This window comes from Anabas testudineus, chromosome 18 (assembly GCF_900324465.2).
Source record: "Anabas testudineus chromosome 18, fAnaTes1.2, whole genome shotgun sequence".
Lineage (NCBI taxonomy): Eukaryota > Metazoa > Chordata > Actinopteri > Anabantiformes > Anabantidae > Anabas > Anabas testudineus.
In genome coordinates this window covers 23,544,534-23,563,397 of record NC_046627.1, presented here as the reverse complement: position 1 = coordinate 23,563,397, position 18,864 = coordinate 23,544,534, and the positions used below count along the sequence as shown (strand labels likewise).

The window sequence follows — 18,864 nt, the reverse complement described above, 5'->3', positions numbered from 1 at the left end:
ATAAACGAACACAACACACAGAAAATAAAGGACACTCCCCGCCAACCACCGGCAGCACCCCTCGCTTTTCCCTCTCTCTGCACATTTTCAAGTGGCTGGTATGAACACACAGCAGCGAGCAGAACCTGTTTGAACATATGAAACATTTAACACAGCCCTCTAAAAAAAATTTACCTCCCACTTAAATTCAGAATTAAAACAATTAAAAAACACGAGCAACAACTAACGTTGCACTTATGGCAAAACAGACTCTTTCAGCTGAGGCCACCTACAGTGCATCATCTGTGCTTCAATCTCTCAAATAACCATTAGCTGACTTTCAGATGTTAAACTGCAGTAACCTTCTCAAACTCGCACTGACACTCAATACACACACTAGCCCTACATTATAAACACTTAATAAACACTGTGTGATGAGCTGTATGGAAACTGAAAAGTTAAACAAAGGGTAAAGAGTTGAGGCCATGAGTGCTGATTTACTTCATGTCCATTAGGTAATGTACAGAAAGCAGTAACGTCGGCCCTCTTGAGTGTTGAGGTGTAAACAGTGACGTAAAAAGGCAGCACGGGAAAGTCTGTTACGGAGAAGAAGGGCAGAGCATCACTTTAATTTGGTTGTAAATAGCAGCTGAGTTATGGTGGAGAGGCCCAGGCCGCACTCATTCCCTTTATCTACTCAAACTCTTTCCCTCTAAATCCCCAAACCTGCCCATGAACCGCTTCCTCTGTTTATCTAAATCCATGTATCAAAACATCTAGTGTGCTTTTGATGGCCATTAGCTGAACCCACCCTGGATGGATGGAAACCACATCAGGGTCCCATATCAGGGTTACACAGAGGTTACCTCAAGGCAGCATCATCATGGAAAATTGGGGTTGTGCATTCGGACATGTTAAGAGTACAAGGTATTTTCAACGAGACTTAGCTACAGGCAAAATTCCAACAACCACCGACTGTAATCAACGGCACAACACCAGAGGGACATCCAGGACTCAAGCTATGGACGTTGCAGCCGAGTGGTATGTGTGGTACTCTAGTACCAGATACCTCTATTATTGTGATTTTCATCTGACGCTGTTTCTAGACCTCCAGCTAAAGGTCACTCCATGACTATTACTTAGGGTCTGCACAGAGTCCCTCCAGGTGGATCACTTAAACAGTCTAAGCAGCAGAAGTTGACCTTACTTTTACTTTTATCTTGAGGTCAACCGTGGTCACTTTAACCATTTCAATTGGTCGTATCTGGCACAGGCATCACGTTTTCAGCCTCAGCTTCACATCTGGACAATAGTTCATCGTCCAAAGAGCGCACGTTAGTCCAAAAAAAAAAAAGACTGATGGCAGAAAATCACGGTGGTCAAACAAGAATGTTGGGTAATTGTGGCCTTTTGTTCACAAAATAATGGCCCCTTGAACTGCCACTTTCAGTAATTGGGTAAAAGAAGGTTTTTCAACTGCTGGACACCTCAATTTGTAATAACACTTAAAGAAAATGACCTAAATCCATATGGATTTGTTACTCTACCACTGTACTGTTCACTGCCTGTCAGTCACTTCCTATTAAGTACAAAAAACCCAGAGATGACTCCAGCATCTTCATCTCCATCAGTCATATTTGCCCTTATCAGCTACAACCCAAAGAAAACACACTTCCAACTCACTAATCGGATAAAACTTTGACATCGGATAAGGTCGCGACTGGCTGTTTGCCTTTATGACAAGTTGTGTGTACAATACTCCTCCAGCTCCCACTGTGACTCCTCACAGCTATGTTGTGGGTATTGTAGTCATTTAAAACTAGGGCTTTTTTTTTTTCTTTCTCTGCTGCTGGAGAGAATTCACCCATGAAATATATAGAAATGTGGAGAGACGCAAGTGTCTATGAGAAGTCTGAGCTGTACAGTTAGTGGATACTGAATAATAAGTACAACAGCTGGGGTGTGTAGTCACAAAGACAATTTGTGACTTACAGTAAGCATGAGGACTTTAAAACGGGCCAGTTATCAATGCTAGATATTTTGTAAGCCTTTAGTTTGTATTATGCTATTACAGACTTGACAAGTTTACATGTCTAGTATTGCATGTGACGATATCTACAGTAAATTTGCTTTGTGTTTCTCTTTTCTTTATCCTTTCTGACGTATTGAAGTGCTTCTTTTGTGTACGTCTTCATTTATTTAGTCCATTGTTAGTCACTGATACTGTGTCTTTTTGTTGAATAAATTCACAATGAACTTCTAAGCATGAAATGCGTCCTGGGCTTTATGAATTATACTGTGCACAAAATTGATTCAACAATAATTCAACAGAGACCATCTGAATGAAAAAAGCCACAGAGTCACGGAGTTCAACTGAGAATAGGAGGGAGAGGGAGGAGGGAGGTGAAGAGGAAAAGACTGAAAGAAAAGGTGAGGAGAGGCAAGAAGAGGTGCAGACAGGTGTGTGACCTCTTCAAGGAGATGGAGGGCAGAGGGGGTGGAGGGAGCGGGGGTCTAGAGGGAGGAGCAGGGATAGTAGCTATGGTGATGACAAGGAATGTTCATGTCACCCCTGGCAACGGTTCATTAGCTATTAGCCCTCACAGGCTGATGGGTCCTAAGCCCAGACCTGTCCCCTCGCTGTCCGTCACAGATTCCAAGGATCCGAACGTGACCTGGAACGCCGGTGGGATCAGGAGCGCCGGAGCATTCCTGAGGGAAAACGCTCGCCCGTAGGTTGCACCAAGCAAATTAGGGCTGAATGTCTAGGAAGAGGCTTCGAGGTGCTGTAACACAAAGAGTCCTAGCAACAGCTTCTCGGTTACGCTTCATAAAACCTCTCTTTTTACATGTCAGAAATCAGAGTCGGAATAATAAAATAAAAGAACGTATTTGTATTAAATAACAAATAACCCTTTTAACCCGTTGTTAAAATTGTTAACAGTTGCACCTTTAAGTTCAACTAGGTTTTGAGGAACTGTTTGAAGGTCAGCAAGGTCTTTAGGAGATTTTCTTTACTATAGGAGCAGAGATTGTTTTGAAATATGCACTTAATAAGCTTATACTGTGTACAAAATATGACAAATACCTGCTCATTCTGTACAGGGGCTGAAAGGGTAAATGTGCTGTATGTAAAAGTTATCACCCCTTACTGGTGTCATTGTGTGAAGTGTTGCAGGTATGACAAAACAAACATGGAATTGTTAAACTCCAGTTCACCTCGAGTTTACAAAAAAGAGTAGACGTTTCAATCGATAAGGCGTTTTTTCTACGATTTTGCAATGAGAGCAGGCTAAAAGCTGGTGCCACTCAAACCTCCACCCTACAGAAACAAAAAGCAAAGAAGAACCTTCAGGTCTCAGTTTAACAGTGGTTCATAGCTCAAGCTTATCAAGTGTGTGCATGTGTGCGTACCTCTGTGTCATTCAGTGTTTTAAGGGGGATTGAAGACCTTTAAGTTGAAACAGTGGGCACCCGAGCCATGAATCTCTCAGCAACGTCAAATAGTTAATATTGTTAAAAAGATTTGCAACTAGCTCTGTTAAGTGAAGCACTCTCTCAATCAGATAATGACAGAAATCATATAATAAATCAGATATTAAAACATGCTGCATGTTGTGCTTAATGCCATTCACATTTCGTGCACTGTCAGTAACATTTAACACGATTAATTTAATGATGTTAAAATGAGAAATCTGTGAAATGCCGATCAAATCACAAGCTGTCAATCAAGCCTGCAGCTGAAAATCACATAAATGGGAACATGCTCAAACAAGGTACTGCATCAGCCTGAAGTGCACATACCTACGGGCTGATGTAAGGGCTCACCAACCGCAACAGGCTGACAAGATATATACTGTTAAAGGGGCAATAAATGTCTTTTCAGTTACCTAATTGACCTTCTCTGTATCTATTTCTATGGCGTTCTCACTACACTGTCCGGAGCTCAATTCACTCTCTCTAACTTATACAGTACTGTAGTCACAAAGAAATAACTAATGAAATTAGATTTGTATGACTGCATTTAAAAGTGACATGGGAGAGAAGAGTATAATAACATTCATACACTGTTACGTGTTGAAAATTGGTGTAATTCACCTGCAAGCATAAATCATTTATACTCAAACTTCATTTATTTGTTACTATTATTATTGGAATCGTTTTCTGTCTACCTCACATGCTAGCACACTGACCATTCACAGACATAATCAGCTACTTCCACTTGACCTGCCCTCCACCACCACCACCTCCACCACCACACACACTCACATGCAGGCAGCTGAAGTGGCTCTATGGCCAGCTAGTGAGGGAGCGAGCGTGCTATTTTAGGCAGAAGAGGAGCTGGCTAAATAAATAAATGGGGCAACTGCACTGACTGTTGACAAACACAGAGAGCCCAGTTACAGGACAGCTTCAGCTTCCAGGACGAAAAAACTTTGATTACAGAGAAGTGAGAGATATTTGAAGTTGTTCTAATGCAAATCAGAAAAGATTAAAAAGGGAAAATCGTCCATGAGGAGCGGCCACGTTTTATAGCAGAGGTCAGCACAACGGTCATCTGTTCCCCCTCATTAGTGGAAATATGGGACGACAACAAGCAACAGCAACAGGGAACAAAGCCAGAGGAATAGCTGAGGCCCTTGACTCCAGAAATGAATGGAGTTCAAGCTACTGTAGGAGCACGATGCTCAGTATGAAGCTGAAGGTGGCAGGTAGCTGCAAAGACTTCAGTCACGAGCTCTACAACACTACACTAGTCCTAAGGAAGGTAGCCAAGCTTTGGTAAGATATTTAGTTGTAAAAAAAAAAGTGTGAATTTATTAAATGTAAAACAAATTTTTATACCCAAAAGAGTCAAATGTGAAAATGATTATCTTAAATGGGACATCCTGATATAAAATATTTGAAAGTTGCAATACAAACTGTCCACGGTTAAATTAAAACTTACTTAAAAGACTTGAACAATTAGATATGATCTGTTAACGTAGCTGATTACCTAATAAAACCAAAGCTCTTTGAGCAGGTAGATCAGTCGATGATTCGGAAAGGCCCTACACAGAAATACATACCAACAGCTCTGTTTTCAGCAGTTTTCTGTGAGGCAAGCTTTACACCAACAGATATCACTTTCTTACAGTCACTCACTCAGGTATGAGGTATGAGAAACTTGGGTCAAGGCATTGACCTTAGACTGTTTAATGAACACGTGCCAGAGGACAGAGTGACTCCCTAAAAGTGGCCACTACTCCCTCGTAAACAAGTGTCTGTATTGCTCTGGGAGTGAAGAAGCCTGAAGCCTGTGTGACATACCCGAACAGGACACAAATGTTCAGTGATGAGGTCCCGTGGTTTTCTTGATAAGGGCTAGATGACAAAATGCACTAAAACACAAACCAACTTACTGCTGGTGCTTTGCAGAGAAAATCTGAAGACTCCTGTCAGAGATGATAAAACGCACAAGGAGGGTTTCACCTGTAGGACATGGGTGATAATGTCACACCAAGCTACAAAGCACAATAAATTACACAGGACTGATGTGGTATTTCCCTTCTGGATAGGCCTTGAAGACAAATTGGGAAGTCTTTTCGATTTATGGCTGTGGACAAATCAACGGATTGACAAAGACAAAAAAAAGCCTCGTCTTTCGCTTGATCACCACAGTAGTATCTTAAACCTCACATAAAACTAAAAGTCATCTGATGTCTGATTACAAAATGTCAAAACTGAAGGCGTGTTTCCAGAGGAGCATGATGGCATTATTAAACTATTTGCAGCAGAAACGACTTCTCTTTGATCCATTTCAATCCACGTTGGCTCTATCTTTCCATTACTGAACATAATCACAAAAAGAGCAGCACACATCGCTTTGCGGTGCAATAAAAAGGGCAATAAAAACAATAATTAACACAAAGAAAAGCCAGCAGATTTGAAAAATGGATAAGCTTGATAAAGACGTCAGCCTTCATAGACAAGTCTGTTCGTCCACAATAAGCTTTGCCACTTCCAGAGCCAGAGGCTGTGTTTTCCTCTAAGCTTGTGGCATCATTAACTTTGGCAGCTGCTTCGATGAGGGCATGACAACGCAGGAAGCGAGACAAACATAAACTAGCCCGCATCAGTGGCAAAAGATTTCATTCAGACTGTACCCAATATACAAAAATGACATCAGGACGGAGCTGCTGGGATCGCCTGGCAAAGGGCAGGAGTGAGAGATGAGTGTGAGACAAAGAGCTGGAAAAACAGAGTGGAGGGATCTGTAATTACAGGGACGGGCAGAGACACACTGAGGCAGTAATAGCACACAATAGCTGACACATCTGATGCGCCAATGATAGTGTTGCTATCACAGCGGAACATTAGCGTGCTGCAGCCAGGGTTTACCTCGCCACAGATACAGTAACCACGAATACAAGGACCGAGGAGGGGGAATCTACCCTGAAGTCAACCAGCAAAATACAAAAACAAACATGGCCGCCATAGCTTGGTCAATGAATGAGACTTTGAAGCAGAAATTCCAAATAGTCGTTATTAAGAAAACTTATACTAAACATCTTTAAGGTGTTAATTGAACCAAACCAGCAATAGAGGATGTCACCTGGGGCTTTATGAAGTTGTAATTGGAGAAAGAAAGTTTGTTTTTTATTTTATATAGGGCTCTATATATTATTTATATGTATATACAGTACATGCTATATATAATATACTGTTAAAATACACAACTACCTTAAATGAATAAGACAGATCTGATGCACCATGTGAAAATGCTCACTGTTACTGTATTGTCACATGTTTTCATCCATGTCCACTTCAACTGAAATGAAAAACTGTGTGAACTAAGACCTTTAGGCAAACTTGTCCACACAATGAAGAGAGTTACCACCGCCATGCTAAAGATAAAGTTAAACAGGGTATTAGGGCTGTGCGCACACATTTGTTTTGGTTTGGTTTACATTAGCTGCCTGCCAGACACAGCAGACTGCTCCAAAGTGGGTAAACATCTGCACCTGCACCTTTACTCCCCACAACAATGACATGAATATATGAGTGTGTACGTACAGTATGTAATTAACGCTTCGATTAAAGAACATCAATGATAGTTAGAAAGCCACTCCACACACACAGGTCGTCCCCTAGAGGGGCGGCTTTCTAGACCACCACCACAGTAAACCTACAAACAAAAGAAGAAGTGTTCCCACCGGCACAGGCATGCATATGATAATTGCAGTTACGGGAAAAATGTTTTACGTAAAGGACGGATGTTAGAGTCTAATGCCAAAGTAATAATGTTGCAGGGCAAATTATGGTGCATCAAAGCAAAGCAGGAATTGAATGTGTCAGGCTGCGTGACTTCTAAACAAACTGAAAGTCCTTGAGGCAGTTCAGCCATGTCTTCAACATGAAAAATAAAAGGTTTCTGTGAAACCTGGTCTGTGGGACCTCTCTCACATTGCATACATGTCAATATATTGGTTGTTCCAATTAAAACAATATTAGTGCAGCTTGAAGTTGCCACATTTGTACAAAAACAAACAGACATGAACGACTTTTTGGAATAAATAGGGGCCATGTCCGGGCGTGACACGAAAAGTAAAGAGTGGAGCAACAAGTGGGGAGTGTTAAAAGGCCAAAATACACAATCGAGAAGAGGAAGAATGAAATAACAGGTAGACGGGGGGAGAGAATCCAACAAGTAGGGAATAGATTAGAGGTCTTATCTTTCTAAAGTGCAAACAGCCCTGAGGGGAGTGATGGCATTAAGGAGAAAGGACGAGGCATGTCGAACACGCTAAGACAGCACTCCCACGAGCATCCAGCCAGCCAAATACTGCCCAACCTCAGCTCCTTAAAAAACAAGCCTAGAGGCCTTCACAAACACGACCCGGGGGGGCTGCAGATAGAGCTCTGCCATGTTCTTCCTCTCCGCTCTCTTCTTTCCACTTCCCCCCTGCTCTTTTTCTGTCTTCAGAGCGTCTTTCTCAAGAGGCAGCAGAAAAACAAAAGAGAAAGTGCAATAAGCAAATCTGAAGAGGTGGCGACAGAACGTTAACCCGCCGCCACAGTCGTGAGCCCCCGCTGCCTTTGTGCTCGGACGACCCCTGACCTCTCGAGTTCACTGTGACCAATCAAGGGAGAAACTGACTCTCTGTGAAAGTGACTGTGGCAAGATTTGGCAGATGGAAGCGGGTGATGTGGTAACATGTAACTGTAAACGTGCTTTTTTCTTCTGTTTTCCTCTTTGTTGCCACAACCTTTTCACTGACTCCTCCATCACGACACAAACCATTTTCAAAGCTTGGCAAAAACAAGGCAGTTTCACTTTGCACTAGTGCTAAACAGCTGTCAAAGTGCATAAATCCCTGAGTCTGAAATACATAAAAAAAAAGTCGTACAAACAAAGGAAAGCAGTGAATAATTCACAGCCAAGTCGTTTTATCAGATTGATTAATGGGAAGGAGCAGAATTCCTGCCTTCACCTGTTAAGACAACAAACCAGCAATCGAAGATGGATGAGATCGAGGTGGTTCAGGAGACAAAGAACACTGACACTGACACCAAGTAAAGAGTCAACAGCGCAGATCAAGAAAAGCAACGGGCAGACCAGTGGGCAGCTGTTTGTCCACAGTTACACCACATTTTAATTAGTAACGAATCATCAACAGAGTTACAGATATGACACATGATGAGGGTCACTGTCCTTCATGAGCATAGTTTTATTTTGCAAAGGAACATTTTTACAAACTCAAAGTTCAACTAGTAATTTGGAAATGCCACTCTGGGCTCGACAAAAGTTAATGTTTTCTATTAAAGAATTTCGCTTTAGCTGAAGTTGGGGAATGGTGAAAGATTTACTCTAAATCTGGGGAGGTGCAGCGAGATTCTGCTCAGATTTTAGTGAAAGTTCAGTCATTGTCATGTCTCTTTCTGTATATGTGACATTTGGTAACACAAAGTGTCAGTGTGTTCAGATTAACTTTATCTGTGTGTACTAAAGTGGCAATAAATAGCTCAAAAGCCAGTGTGTCCTCTTATGAGGTTTTAGTGAGGGTGTTTCCCAAAGGAAAATCAAGTAGAAGGCGTCTTTCATCCCACCTGCACTGGTTAATCGGAGCCAATATAGAGGTATATGTTTTATGAGGATGGGGGAACATGCTCCACTGCATGCGATCGCCACACAGGGAGCGAGCCATCAGAGGAACCTGCTATGTGTGGTCTATATATTTCTTAATGCACTTCATGACGAAGTGCGTTGGCTTCTCTCGGAGTTTTTTTGGCAAGAGAGGAGGCAAGAATGAGAAAATGTGTGCACAGAGAGACGGGGAAGTGAGTGAGAGACTATGAGATTTGTGCAGAAATGTTAAAACGATGCGGAGGACAGAGCCGCCTCCATCCTGACTCCACTGGCCCACAGATCGAGACAGAGCAGAATGACCCAGTCACATCAAACACGCGCTCTTCCTCCGTCTCTGGATTTACCAGGCGGCTCTTTATCTATCACATTTCAAAACAACATCAGACTGGACTAATCTCATCCTGACCCAAATCAGCAGCGTTCATTCTTGATTTTAGGCAAAAGCCTCTGTGGAACGTAAACTACAGTACCGTTACATCGCTTCCTGCTCCCACATGCCGACACTTAAAACCAAAACAAACTTTTTTCTTCTCTGAGACCAAAGTCATACATCATGTTTAATTCGTCTTGATGGGTTCCTCTAAACCTTTCTTATTCAGCATCGGCACCTGGCACCTTCTTGTTCATTCACACAGCAAATATTTCGAATAATAACCCTTAATTATTCTAAACATGAGTGATGTAATCAATTGAAAGTGGAAATGTATGCATGTTCAACAGAAACCACCAATCAACCTGTCATGAATTCCTGCTCTGTGGACGCAGTGAGGGGCAAAAGTGAGAAGCTAGGGGTGTGATTGGGCTAACGATCAGGTGAGGGAGGAGAAGGGAAAGGAAAAGGGGGAGGTGGGAGTGGAGGGCCCCTCAGTTGAGCCGGGGAGGGTCTAGACTCGAGTGACTACAAATCAATCGGTGATCAGTGGCTTCACTTAGCGTCTCTGGAATGTTTTAGCCTGTAGCAGGGAGGGTGACAAGTCCTGCCAAGCTCTGGAGGAATTCAGTGGAGGGGGGCAGGAATGGACGGAAGAGAGGGGAAAATGTCTGAGGATGGGAAATGGGAAATTACCAAGGCCGGGTTTCAATACTTTATCACATTTATAGCCACAACTTTAAATCAATTCGCAGAAAAATCAACGATTCGTAACATTTAAATACAAATACAACAATATGTAAAACACTGTTGTGAACACCTGAATTTCTAATGGTGCAACAAACTAAGATCATACAACATGTTAAAGAATGTAATGATTTTTCTTTCTCCCCAGCTTCGGACTCCTTTTCTCCTCCCTGTCATGTCTCCTGACCATTCTTCCTCACCCCCGTGTGATGTTTTCTCTGTGCCAACAGCTGTGTCGGCCCTCACAGACACTTTGAAGAAGCCACCACCAGTTTCAATCTGAGCGCGTTCACTGGAAACATTATTCGGAATTATTCCACTTGCTTTTTGACTCGGTAGTCAAAACCACCAAGGTACGAAATAAGCTTGCTGTCATTTGCAATGACATGAAAAAATTCTAGGCAGTCCAAACGGATATATGAATTTCCATGTTTTTTTTATTTAACATGGCTGATTGGTGAATGTTCCTCCAGCTTGTACTTTGCAGAGTCAGTTTAGCTCGACTGACCAAACCTTCACTGAAGAATAATGACTCTCTCCGTGAACACGATGCTAACATGCTACGCTAGTCCTGGCCAAAAACCAAAGTTTCAATATGCGAAGGAAACGGTACACAATAGCTAACAGACATGAAAGTTAGAGCCTAACTAGTACAGGCAACTATCAAATTAGTTAAAAAATGACCATCCTCCTAAATATAATGTCTCCTTCAAACGGCTTATTCGCTGAAGCAGCATTTATATTTGGAATAATCTTTATGGCGCTTTTTGAACATATTTTCAAAATAGTGAGTGACAATGATTTGCAGCCCCTCCAGTATTTACACACGGTAACTGAAGTTCATTCATATTTTAATGGTATGTGACAGTGTTTATATTACCAAGTAATGTCCACTTAGGAGACGACCTGGACTTAAGTTTGAACCCTCAGATATTCACTACAGCTACTGAGTCAAGTAGGTGACAAAATAATCCCAAACTTGACAGTTTAGTCACATAACACTAACCCTAAGGTTGACCTGTCAGGATATGCAGTATAGGCTGACCCAGGATATATGTCAATGTCCGGATATGTAGCACCTTTAAAAGTTGCTCCATCTTATGCTCACTACAATGTGGTGACTTTTTCATCTACCACTAAACTACAGTGTGTTTATGTGTCGTCGTATCTGCCGACACTGATGATAAAGACGTGTCCTCTGCTGCCGGTGAGCAGCAGCGCAGACAGTAAACTTCACATTTTGATTGAACCAAAGCCGCACAGACAAACTTCAGGCTACTTCGGACCACTGCAGCGACTCATAAAGACACGGTTACCACGGTTATGAAAGCCCAGGCCACCCCATGAACTCATCTGTCACTCAACACACACACACACACACACACACACACACACAACAGAAAACAACAGGGAGGTGGGAAGTGGGTGGAAGAGTCAATTCAAAGTCAATGCAGCTCCATCAGTCCTATTAAGAGGCAGGAAGCTTTTGGCTGTTGATTCCTTTTCATTTCAGTCAGCATCTCTGGTTCTAATACCTTTGATAAAACAAGAAGCTCATAACATAATGTAAGATTACGGTCAGCTCTGAGCAACTTATGTTGAAAATAATTACATGTCACTATCAAACGGTTCCATTTTGGAGGTCGTATTGGTTGTAGAACTACACTGACCCCTTTACTCACGAGTTAATCTGCTCCTCGCCATCACAGATGACCAGCTTGTGTCTCAGTGAGGCATACTTTTAACTTCTATCCATATTTTCTAGTAGATTTGATCGATGATCTACTCCAGAGATACACCTAATGAGATGATGACGAAGCACATACAACAAAGTGCACAACGGGAGCTTTTCCAGATAAACACTGACACACTGACAGACAGATGATAGAAAGCAGCGAAAGTGAACTTTGTGGTGGTTTCTGCAGAATTTAGAATAAATGAGAGCAATTGATAAAAGCAACAACAAGAAGCTACTAATATGACATTTATGGAAACTGGAGGGAAAACTCTACATGCCTTCAAAAGATTATGTTGATGGATTAAAGTTCTGCGCAGTGGGATCAGCAAACCCAACCTTGCATGTGTTCTTCCTATGCAGCAGCAGGGAGTCTTGAATAGGAGTGGCTTGTAAAAGGCACTATAATCTGCTTCCTCTAAATATTCATCGGCCGGGTGGAGTTTGAATTTCAAATGACTGAGCGGGCTCACTCACTATGAACTGCTTATTTTAATCCCTCAGGCTACATATAAAGGCAGGCTTCAATTTTTATTTGGTAGAAAACTTTTCACATAGTCTGGAGAATATTTGCTGCAGGAGTTTAACACTCAATCTGCCTGTCACTTTAATCTCTTATAAAATGGTAAGAAGGTTGTATTTAAAACACTGACTATCGTGTTACTGTTTTGCAGAGTGACAAAAAGATATCAGAGATGTGTTGCTTTATGGAGGCCAAGTTAAAGACACCCACACCGTGACGCATGGCATGAAACAGACCTGTGCAGAAACCAGGGTCTCCGCTGTGTAAGTCACTCTAGAAACACTCAGTCGTGTTTCATTTATGCAACAACCGGCTGCTAATGTTTCTGTGCGTCCTAAAATTACGCGTCCCCCCCCCCACCTCCCCCACCCCCGAGTTTGGTCGTATTGGCTCAGCTGCTGATTCATGTGTCTATTTACGTGCAACCGATTCATTAAAAAAAAAAAAAAAAAAAAAAGCATCTTCTCCAGCAACTACACAGTGTAAAAGCCACGTCCTGCCCGGTGCTTCACAGGTCGTGTCTGCGCTCTCACTAAACCAAGCGCAGATCCACCTGAAGCTGCGCAACAGTAAACAAATGGGACTTACTGCGTGCGTAGATCTCACCGCCAAGGCGACTGCTATCACCCCGATCCTGCCAGGGGAAAATGAACCTTTTCGTTAGTTCGTTTGCTCCCGTGATTATCTGGCAGGTGAAGTGCTGCCGAGCTGGGCTCATGTAGTTTACGGCCGCGTGCAAAGCCGAGAACTAACACTGGATAAGTTATTGTGCTTTTAAAAAGGAAATTATGCTCACAGGAATTTCATGTTGATCCGACCGGCAGAGGGGGGGAACCGCAGGTCCAGACTCGATCCCCGTGTCTTCACAGGCAAGGCACTTCAAACGCGCTCATCGACTGCTCCAAAAACCCAGAGACAGGGAGAACGAGATAAAGTAGTCCCACCGCCAAACACAAACCCGCTTCACACACACACACAGAGAGAGAGAGAGAGAGAGAGAGAGAGAAAGAGAGTCCCGAACATTAAACCTCACAGAAATCATACCTTCAAGTTGATTTAATTCAGAAAATCAACACTTGGCCAACTCACCAAAGTTGCAGCGGTGCGGTCGCTGCTGCGCTCTCCGAGCTGTTGCGCTTCAGACTCAGCAGCGCACCACTGCAGCAGGAGGAGGGGCCAACACATGGAGTGTGCCTCCATACCTTTGGCCATAAGAGCTTAAACACGCGCAGCCACCGTAACCTCTTCAAAACGCTTCTCCCAGCTAAGGAGACTCCAAGTCACCCTGTGTGTACAAGTAAAAGAAAATAAAGAAACGACTCTGCGAACCTGTTACTACTGAAGTGTATGATGCTGTTTGAAGTTTGAAGACAACGAAATATATCTCCCAAGTGTTGGTTTCCCATTTAATTGTTGGAGGTTCAAGTGGCCTTATGCTTTTATTTAAACTTCAGAGGCGATATCCTATCTAAGGTATTTATAGTTTGGGGTCAAATTTAAATATAACATCCATTTTCAGTCTCTCACATTAAGTAGCTAACTGTGGAGTACCACATGGATCTATCACTGGACACTTATTGTTATCGATTGTTATCATGAAAGAATGCACAACTTATGTCTACTATATTCCCAAATGATAACACAAACAGCAGCAATAGAAGCTAAAAGCAGTCTTAAAACCTAAGTAACCTAAGTGTTCTGATCTGGTTTGTCAATAAAAATTATAAAAGCTCCAAATTATAAGAGCTAAACCTGTGAACATGTCCCATGATCATTGACTTCCAAATAATAGATACTATAAAGTCACCTGCATCTAACAGTCTGTGTTAAAAGTAATCTTGAATTTTTTATTTAAAAATGTAAAAAAAAAAAAAAATGCAACTGAGATGTCAGCAGCCTGATCTACTTTATTTTAAAATGACTTCACTTTCACCATTCTGCCAGCAGCATCACACTGTCAGGAGTCAAACATAGGTATTTGACCTTTAATTATCTGGCAGCAATACAACGTGTCCCGGCGGATAGAAAATACCAAATAAAAGGTTTAATGTAAAACTTTTGTGCAGCCTCAGGCGCTGGGCAGGGATCACATAGACAGGAGGCAGCAGATATCAATCCGCCCTTACGAGAGTCTCACATGGTTGAACGGCAGCGTTTTTTTTAATTGAAAATACATTATAAAGAAGGAGAGGAGAGACTCTGTAAAGAGACATATCGACCATCTGCTCGGGACCAAATGCTAACGTGCAAGTCTCCCAGAAGCTTCAGTTTCAGTGTGTCATGGTGTAGGTGCAAGTGGGTGGTATCACTGCGTCTGGGTGTGGAAGTAGATCCGGCGTGGGCAGGTTCGCGAGTCGAGGAGTTAGAGGAGTGAGAGGGGGACAGCAGAGGCGCACGGTGCCAGAGCCTGGACCACTAGGAGCCTGTGCGAGCGGAGTAGACGCGTATTTCCCATTAATTCTGTTCAGGTGCAGGAGTCAGCAGGGCTTTGACATGCCAGTAGCGAGCCGCACACTTTGTCAGTGTTAACACAGGCGGATTTTTGTTTTATCCCCCCCACCCACCCCCACCACCACCACCCGCCTTCCGCGCAACCTCCCCTAAGATGCAGAAAGACTTGAAGAACCTCGCCGTGCCGCTGCTCTTCCTCGTCCTGTGCGTCGCGGTGCAGCGATCCGACTCAGCGGTAAGTGCCTTTCGATTTGTCTTTGCAGTGATTTGATGCCCCCCCCCCCCCCCCCCCCCCCACTTCCCGCAAGACAACCGCACCAAGAAGCGGAGAGACCCGCTGCTGTGACCCGGCCGGCGCCGGGACACCACCGGCTCTCCCAGACAAGCCCGACTAGAGTTTATAAATAGGCTCCTTTAGAACAAGTGCTTCTCCTTCTGCTCTAATAATAAATCTCGCGTCGGTTTCCGCTTTGTTGCCGTGGAAATAATAATAATAGCCTTATAATTAAGACAAGTGTGTACCCTCGAGCGCAGCTTTTACGGCACTTTTTAACGACGGGAACCCGTGAGCACCTTCAGGAGCTCCGCTTTGTAGTTTCATGAAAGCTCGGAGGGAGCTGCTGTCCCGTTCTCCGTGCGTCACGTTGCTTCTTCGCTGAGCCCTCAGCCCTGCAACAGGAGGCGACCTGTGGCCACATACCAACCACGGCGCGCTTTTGCCTCCCCGCCTTGTAGCGTTTATCTGTTGGAAGTTGGTTGGTGTTGATGTGAAAGTGTGGGAGAGCTCGGCGGCGCTGGTTCCTCCATCACACAGATTGTCTTGGGACCGAAACGTGGACTGCTCCGTCAGTGATAACACGGTGTGCTCGTCTTATGAGTCATGCTGTGCGTAATTTGGCCTGGTAACATGATAATGAAAGCGTCTGAAGGAGAGAAACTGTGTTTTTTGTTTTTTTTTTTTTGTCTGCGTGTGTCCAGGTGGATCTCCCCTGCAGGTGTGCTTCTTGTTGACTGTGAGCATACTGAGGCAGAATGAAGTGTGGCTGAATAAAACCGCTCGTTATTGGGTGATTGCGCACAGGACAGCAGCACCATGACCTAAATTGTTCTAGTATCATACAACGTGGCATCAAGGGGCTATTTCTCTGTGCAGTTGAGATGAATTTAGCAGCAGAGGCTCATGAGGCGTGCGTGTGTGTGTGTGTGTGTGTGTGTGTGTGTGTGTGTGTGTGTGTGTGTGCCAGTGTTTGCGCACGCGTTCTCCGCTCTGCATTTGGTTCAAATCAGTGGATCCTGATTCTCATCAGCTGCAACATCTTTGACATCCCCAGTGTGACGCCGAGTCCAAACCGTCAATCAGTGGATGTGTCTCAGTGCGTCTTCTCCTGTTGATCTCCTCACATGCATCCATCTGAATATTCAGGCTTCGTTAATAATTCATGAGCTCTTGCTGACAGACATGGTCCCGCCCCCCCACACGAGGCGTGTCCAATCAGGCCTGCACGCTGCAGGTCATTAGGTTTATGGTATGGGATGAGTCTGGAGGTAGATTTTTTTTTGCTCAGCACAGGCAACTTTTTTGTCTTGTAGTTCAGCCACATCACGGAACATATCCATGTAACTCCTGCAATTCTAACTTTTCTAGGCCATGACAATACAATAAAATAACTTTAACTTGGTTTAGGGAGGCGGAAGCAGCTGAACATCTGATGTCAGAGGCCCTGCACCTCCATGCTGGTGCCATATTAAATAATGATAAATGATGAATACACAAAGCTGCAAAGTTATCTGACCACCAATGATGGACTAATGTTATTGTAGAATGCTTCATATACATTTTTGTATACTTCATATACATGTCTTAATGTTACTGTGTAAACACTGACACTCTACAACATGGATACTCTGCATAAGGGTTAAATATGGTCTCTTAGGGCATTATCTGTATGCATGCAAGTACTTAAATATGTCAGAGTGACATTGAAGAAAGAAAAAAAAAACGTGCATGCTGCGTGTCCTCATCTGCAAGGCTGCTATATAAAAGAAAATATGTATGAAGAGGTGATAAGAACATGTAGCCTATCACCTAAGGACATCTTAGTGGCTGTTTTGTTGCCATGGGGATTAAAATAAAAGAAGGTGGTGGTGTGCGTGTGTGTGTGTGTGGGGGGGGGGGTTGTCTTTTTTTTTAGTGGCCTGGAATGTGACTGACCCCACCCTCATGGACAGTGGGAGGATGAGGAGAGTCCATCGTTGGCCTGCAGGAGTTTGCGTTTTAATCTCATGTTATGGCCGCTGCTCAGGCCGTGAGACGCAGGTGGAAATCAGTGGAAAGGGCTAGTGAGTCGACCCTGAGTTCAGATTGTTTGGTTAAAAACAAGGAGATAGGGATGAAGGGATGATGCAGAGAGCTGTTTGTTTCTCTCCCACACACCTTTTACCTCATTCTTGGTATTCCTCATTATCCGTGTCTGTCCTCTCACTGAGGAGGTTGAGCCCCCTAGTGGAGTCTGTGTGCAAAAGCCAAAGCTGTTCTCCGGAATTCAACCTGCTTTTATCATCCTCGTTCTCCGAAACCCAATTTATGCAACTTGTTTGTAAAACGTCTCCTTTTATTTAGTTGTAGGCTAATAGAAAACAACTTGCATCTATAAATCTCTTTAAGCTGCAGGTACATGGTTTTCCCAGGGCAGTGAGAACAATGAGAGCAAGACTAAAAGGGCACAGAAATTCAAACACACACACACACAAAGAGAGAGAGTAACTTTCAATCTATTTCAGTTGTTTAATCATAAACTTTCCATAAGGTGGTGTGTGTGTGTGTGAGCGTGTGCAGGATTAATCCTCGGCCTGATATGCATCTCCACTCAGCCAGGTGAGGGAGTTCAGCGGTAACGTATACCTGGAGGTTTTCCTTTGAAGTCGTCATGCCGCACAACCACAATCAAACACACACACACACACACACATCCACCCACATCCTTGTGGTGGATTCCCTCACCTTTCCACGTGACCCATACCCCAGGTGGAGGTTGTGGTGGAGAATCTGTCTGCCGTGTGTGTGCTGAGAGAGTTCAGCTAGCCATAACATCCTCAGATGCTGTGTAGAGATAAGCGTGTGACGTTTGCTAAATCTGCAGTGCTGTACCTTCCAGTGAGAAAGCTTTCTGCTTTCTCTTGTCTTTTGACTCGTTTCTTTCCTCTCCATCCATCTACTATGTGTGCTCTCTTTTCTTCAATGTAGAGAAACTCACAGGACAAGAAATCCCATCTGTATAATGCAAGACACACGGACGAGTCAGCAGTTTTAGACATGACCCAATTTGGAATCACTGTTATGAGCCAGATGTTCAGTAAATAAAAAATAACATCCTAATCTCCACAGTGTTCCTTACAACTACGGCGATGGGATAATTGTCCCCTGAGTTTGTCTTCTCAGGGCTTCACACAGGCTACATATCACTTCTGTCAAACCTCTTCAACTGAGCATGTTTAAAGTCAAACAAGTATAGCATCATTGACAGGAGGGGAAAAACATTTGGGTTATAGAGCATAGTAGAAGGTGCTATTTTTAGCACCTAGAAAATGAAGGGGGGAAAATGACCAGTAATCCAAGGACCTTTCAGTTATTACACCACACTATCCTAAAGTATTTAAAGCCACACTGGGATTTATGTGACAGTAGTGTATCTGTAAATAAAACAAAAAAGCATTTCTTTTCTACCCATCTGTCTCCTGTGTCTCAAATTCCATCTTTATCTCACCTGCTCTGAGAGGAGGACTCCGTAAACAGGGAGCGGTGCGTGGAACAGTTTTCAAGAGACACACATGAGCACAAGCGAGGACGTTACTGCATATCCTCCACCTCTGTGTTCTGATACACGGTAGAAAGGATGGTGTGTGCTTCCTGGTAGACGCCTTGGTGTCAA

General features: G+C 43.4%; 2 protein-coding genes across 6 annotated transcripts in view; one reads left to right on the top strand and one right to left on the bottom strand.

Annotated features, from left to right (window-relative positions):
• The window catches only part of col4a6 (collagen, type IV, alpha 6), an 86,629-nt gene extending 72,972 nt beyond the window's left edge, over positions 1–13,657 (bottom strand). For all 4 annotated transcript variants that reach the window (XM_026352476.1, XM_026352474.1, XM_026352477.1 and 1 more), the window contains exons 1-3: positions 13,574–13,657; positions 13,281–13,445; positions 13,073–13,118 (exon numbers count right to left, since the gene is read on the bottom strand). In XM_026352476.1, the coding sequence (XP_026208261.1) occupies positions 13,073–13,118; positions 13,281–13,291 (57 nt within the window). In that variant the 5' untranslated portion in view covers positions 13,292–13,445; positions 13,574–13,657. The remainder of the gene's footprint in view (positions 1–13,072; positions 13,119–13,280; positions 13,446–13,573) is intronic.
• A 1,077-nt stretch (positions 13,658–14,734) lies between these two features.
• LOC113157634 (collagen, type IV, alpha 5 (Alport syndrome)) overlaps positions 14,735–18,864 on the top strand; it is a 40,508-nt gene continuing 36,378 nt past the window's right edge. The window contains exon 1 of one of the 2 annotated variants that reach the window (XM_026353223.1): positions 14,735–15,170. In XM_026353223.1, the coding sequence (XP_026209008.1) occupies positions 15,090–15,170 (81 nt within the window). In that variant the 5' untranslated portion in view covers positions 14,735–15,089. The remainder of the gene's footprint in view (positions 15,171–18,864) is intronic. The other variant, XM_026353224.1, reaches the window with a different exon arrangement.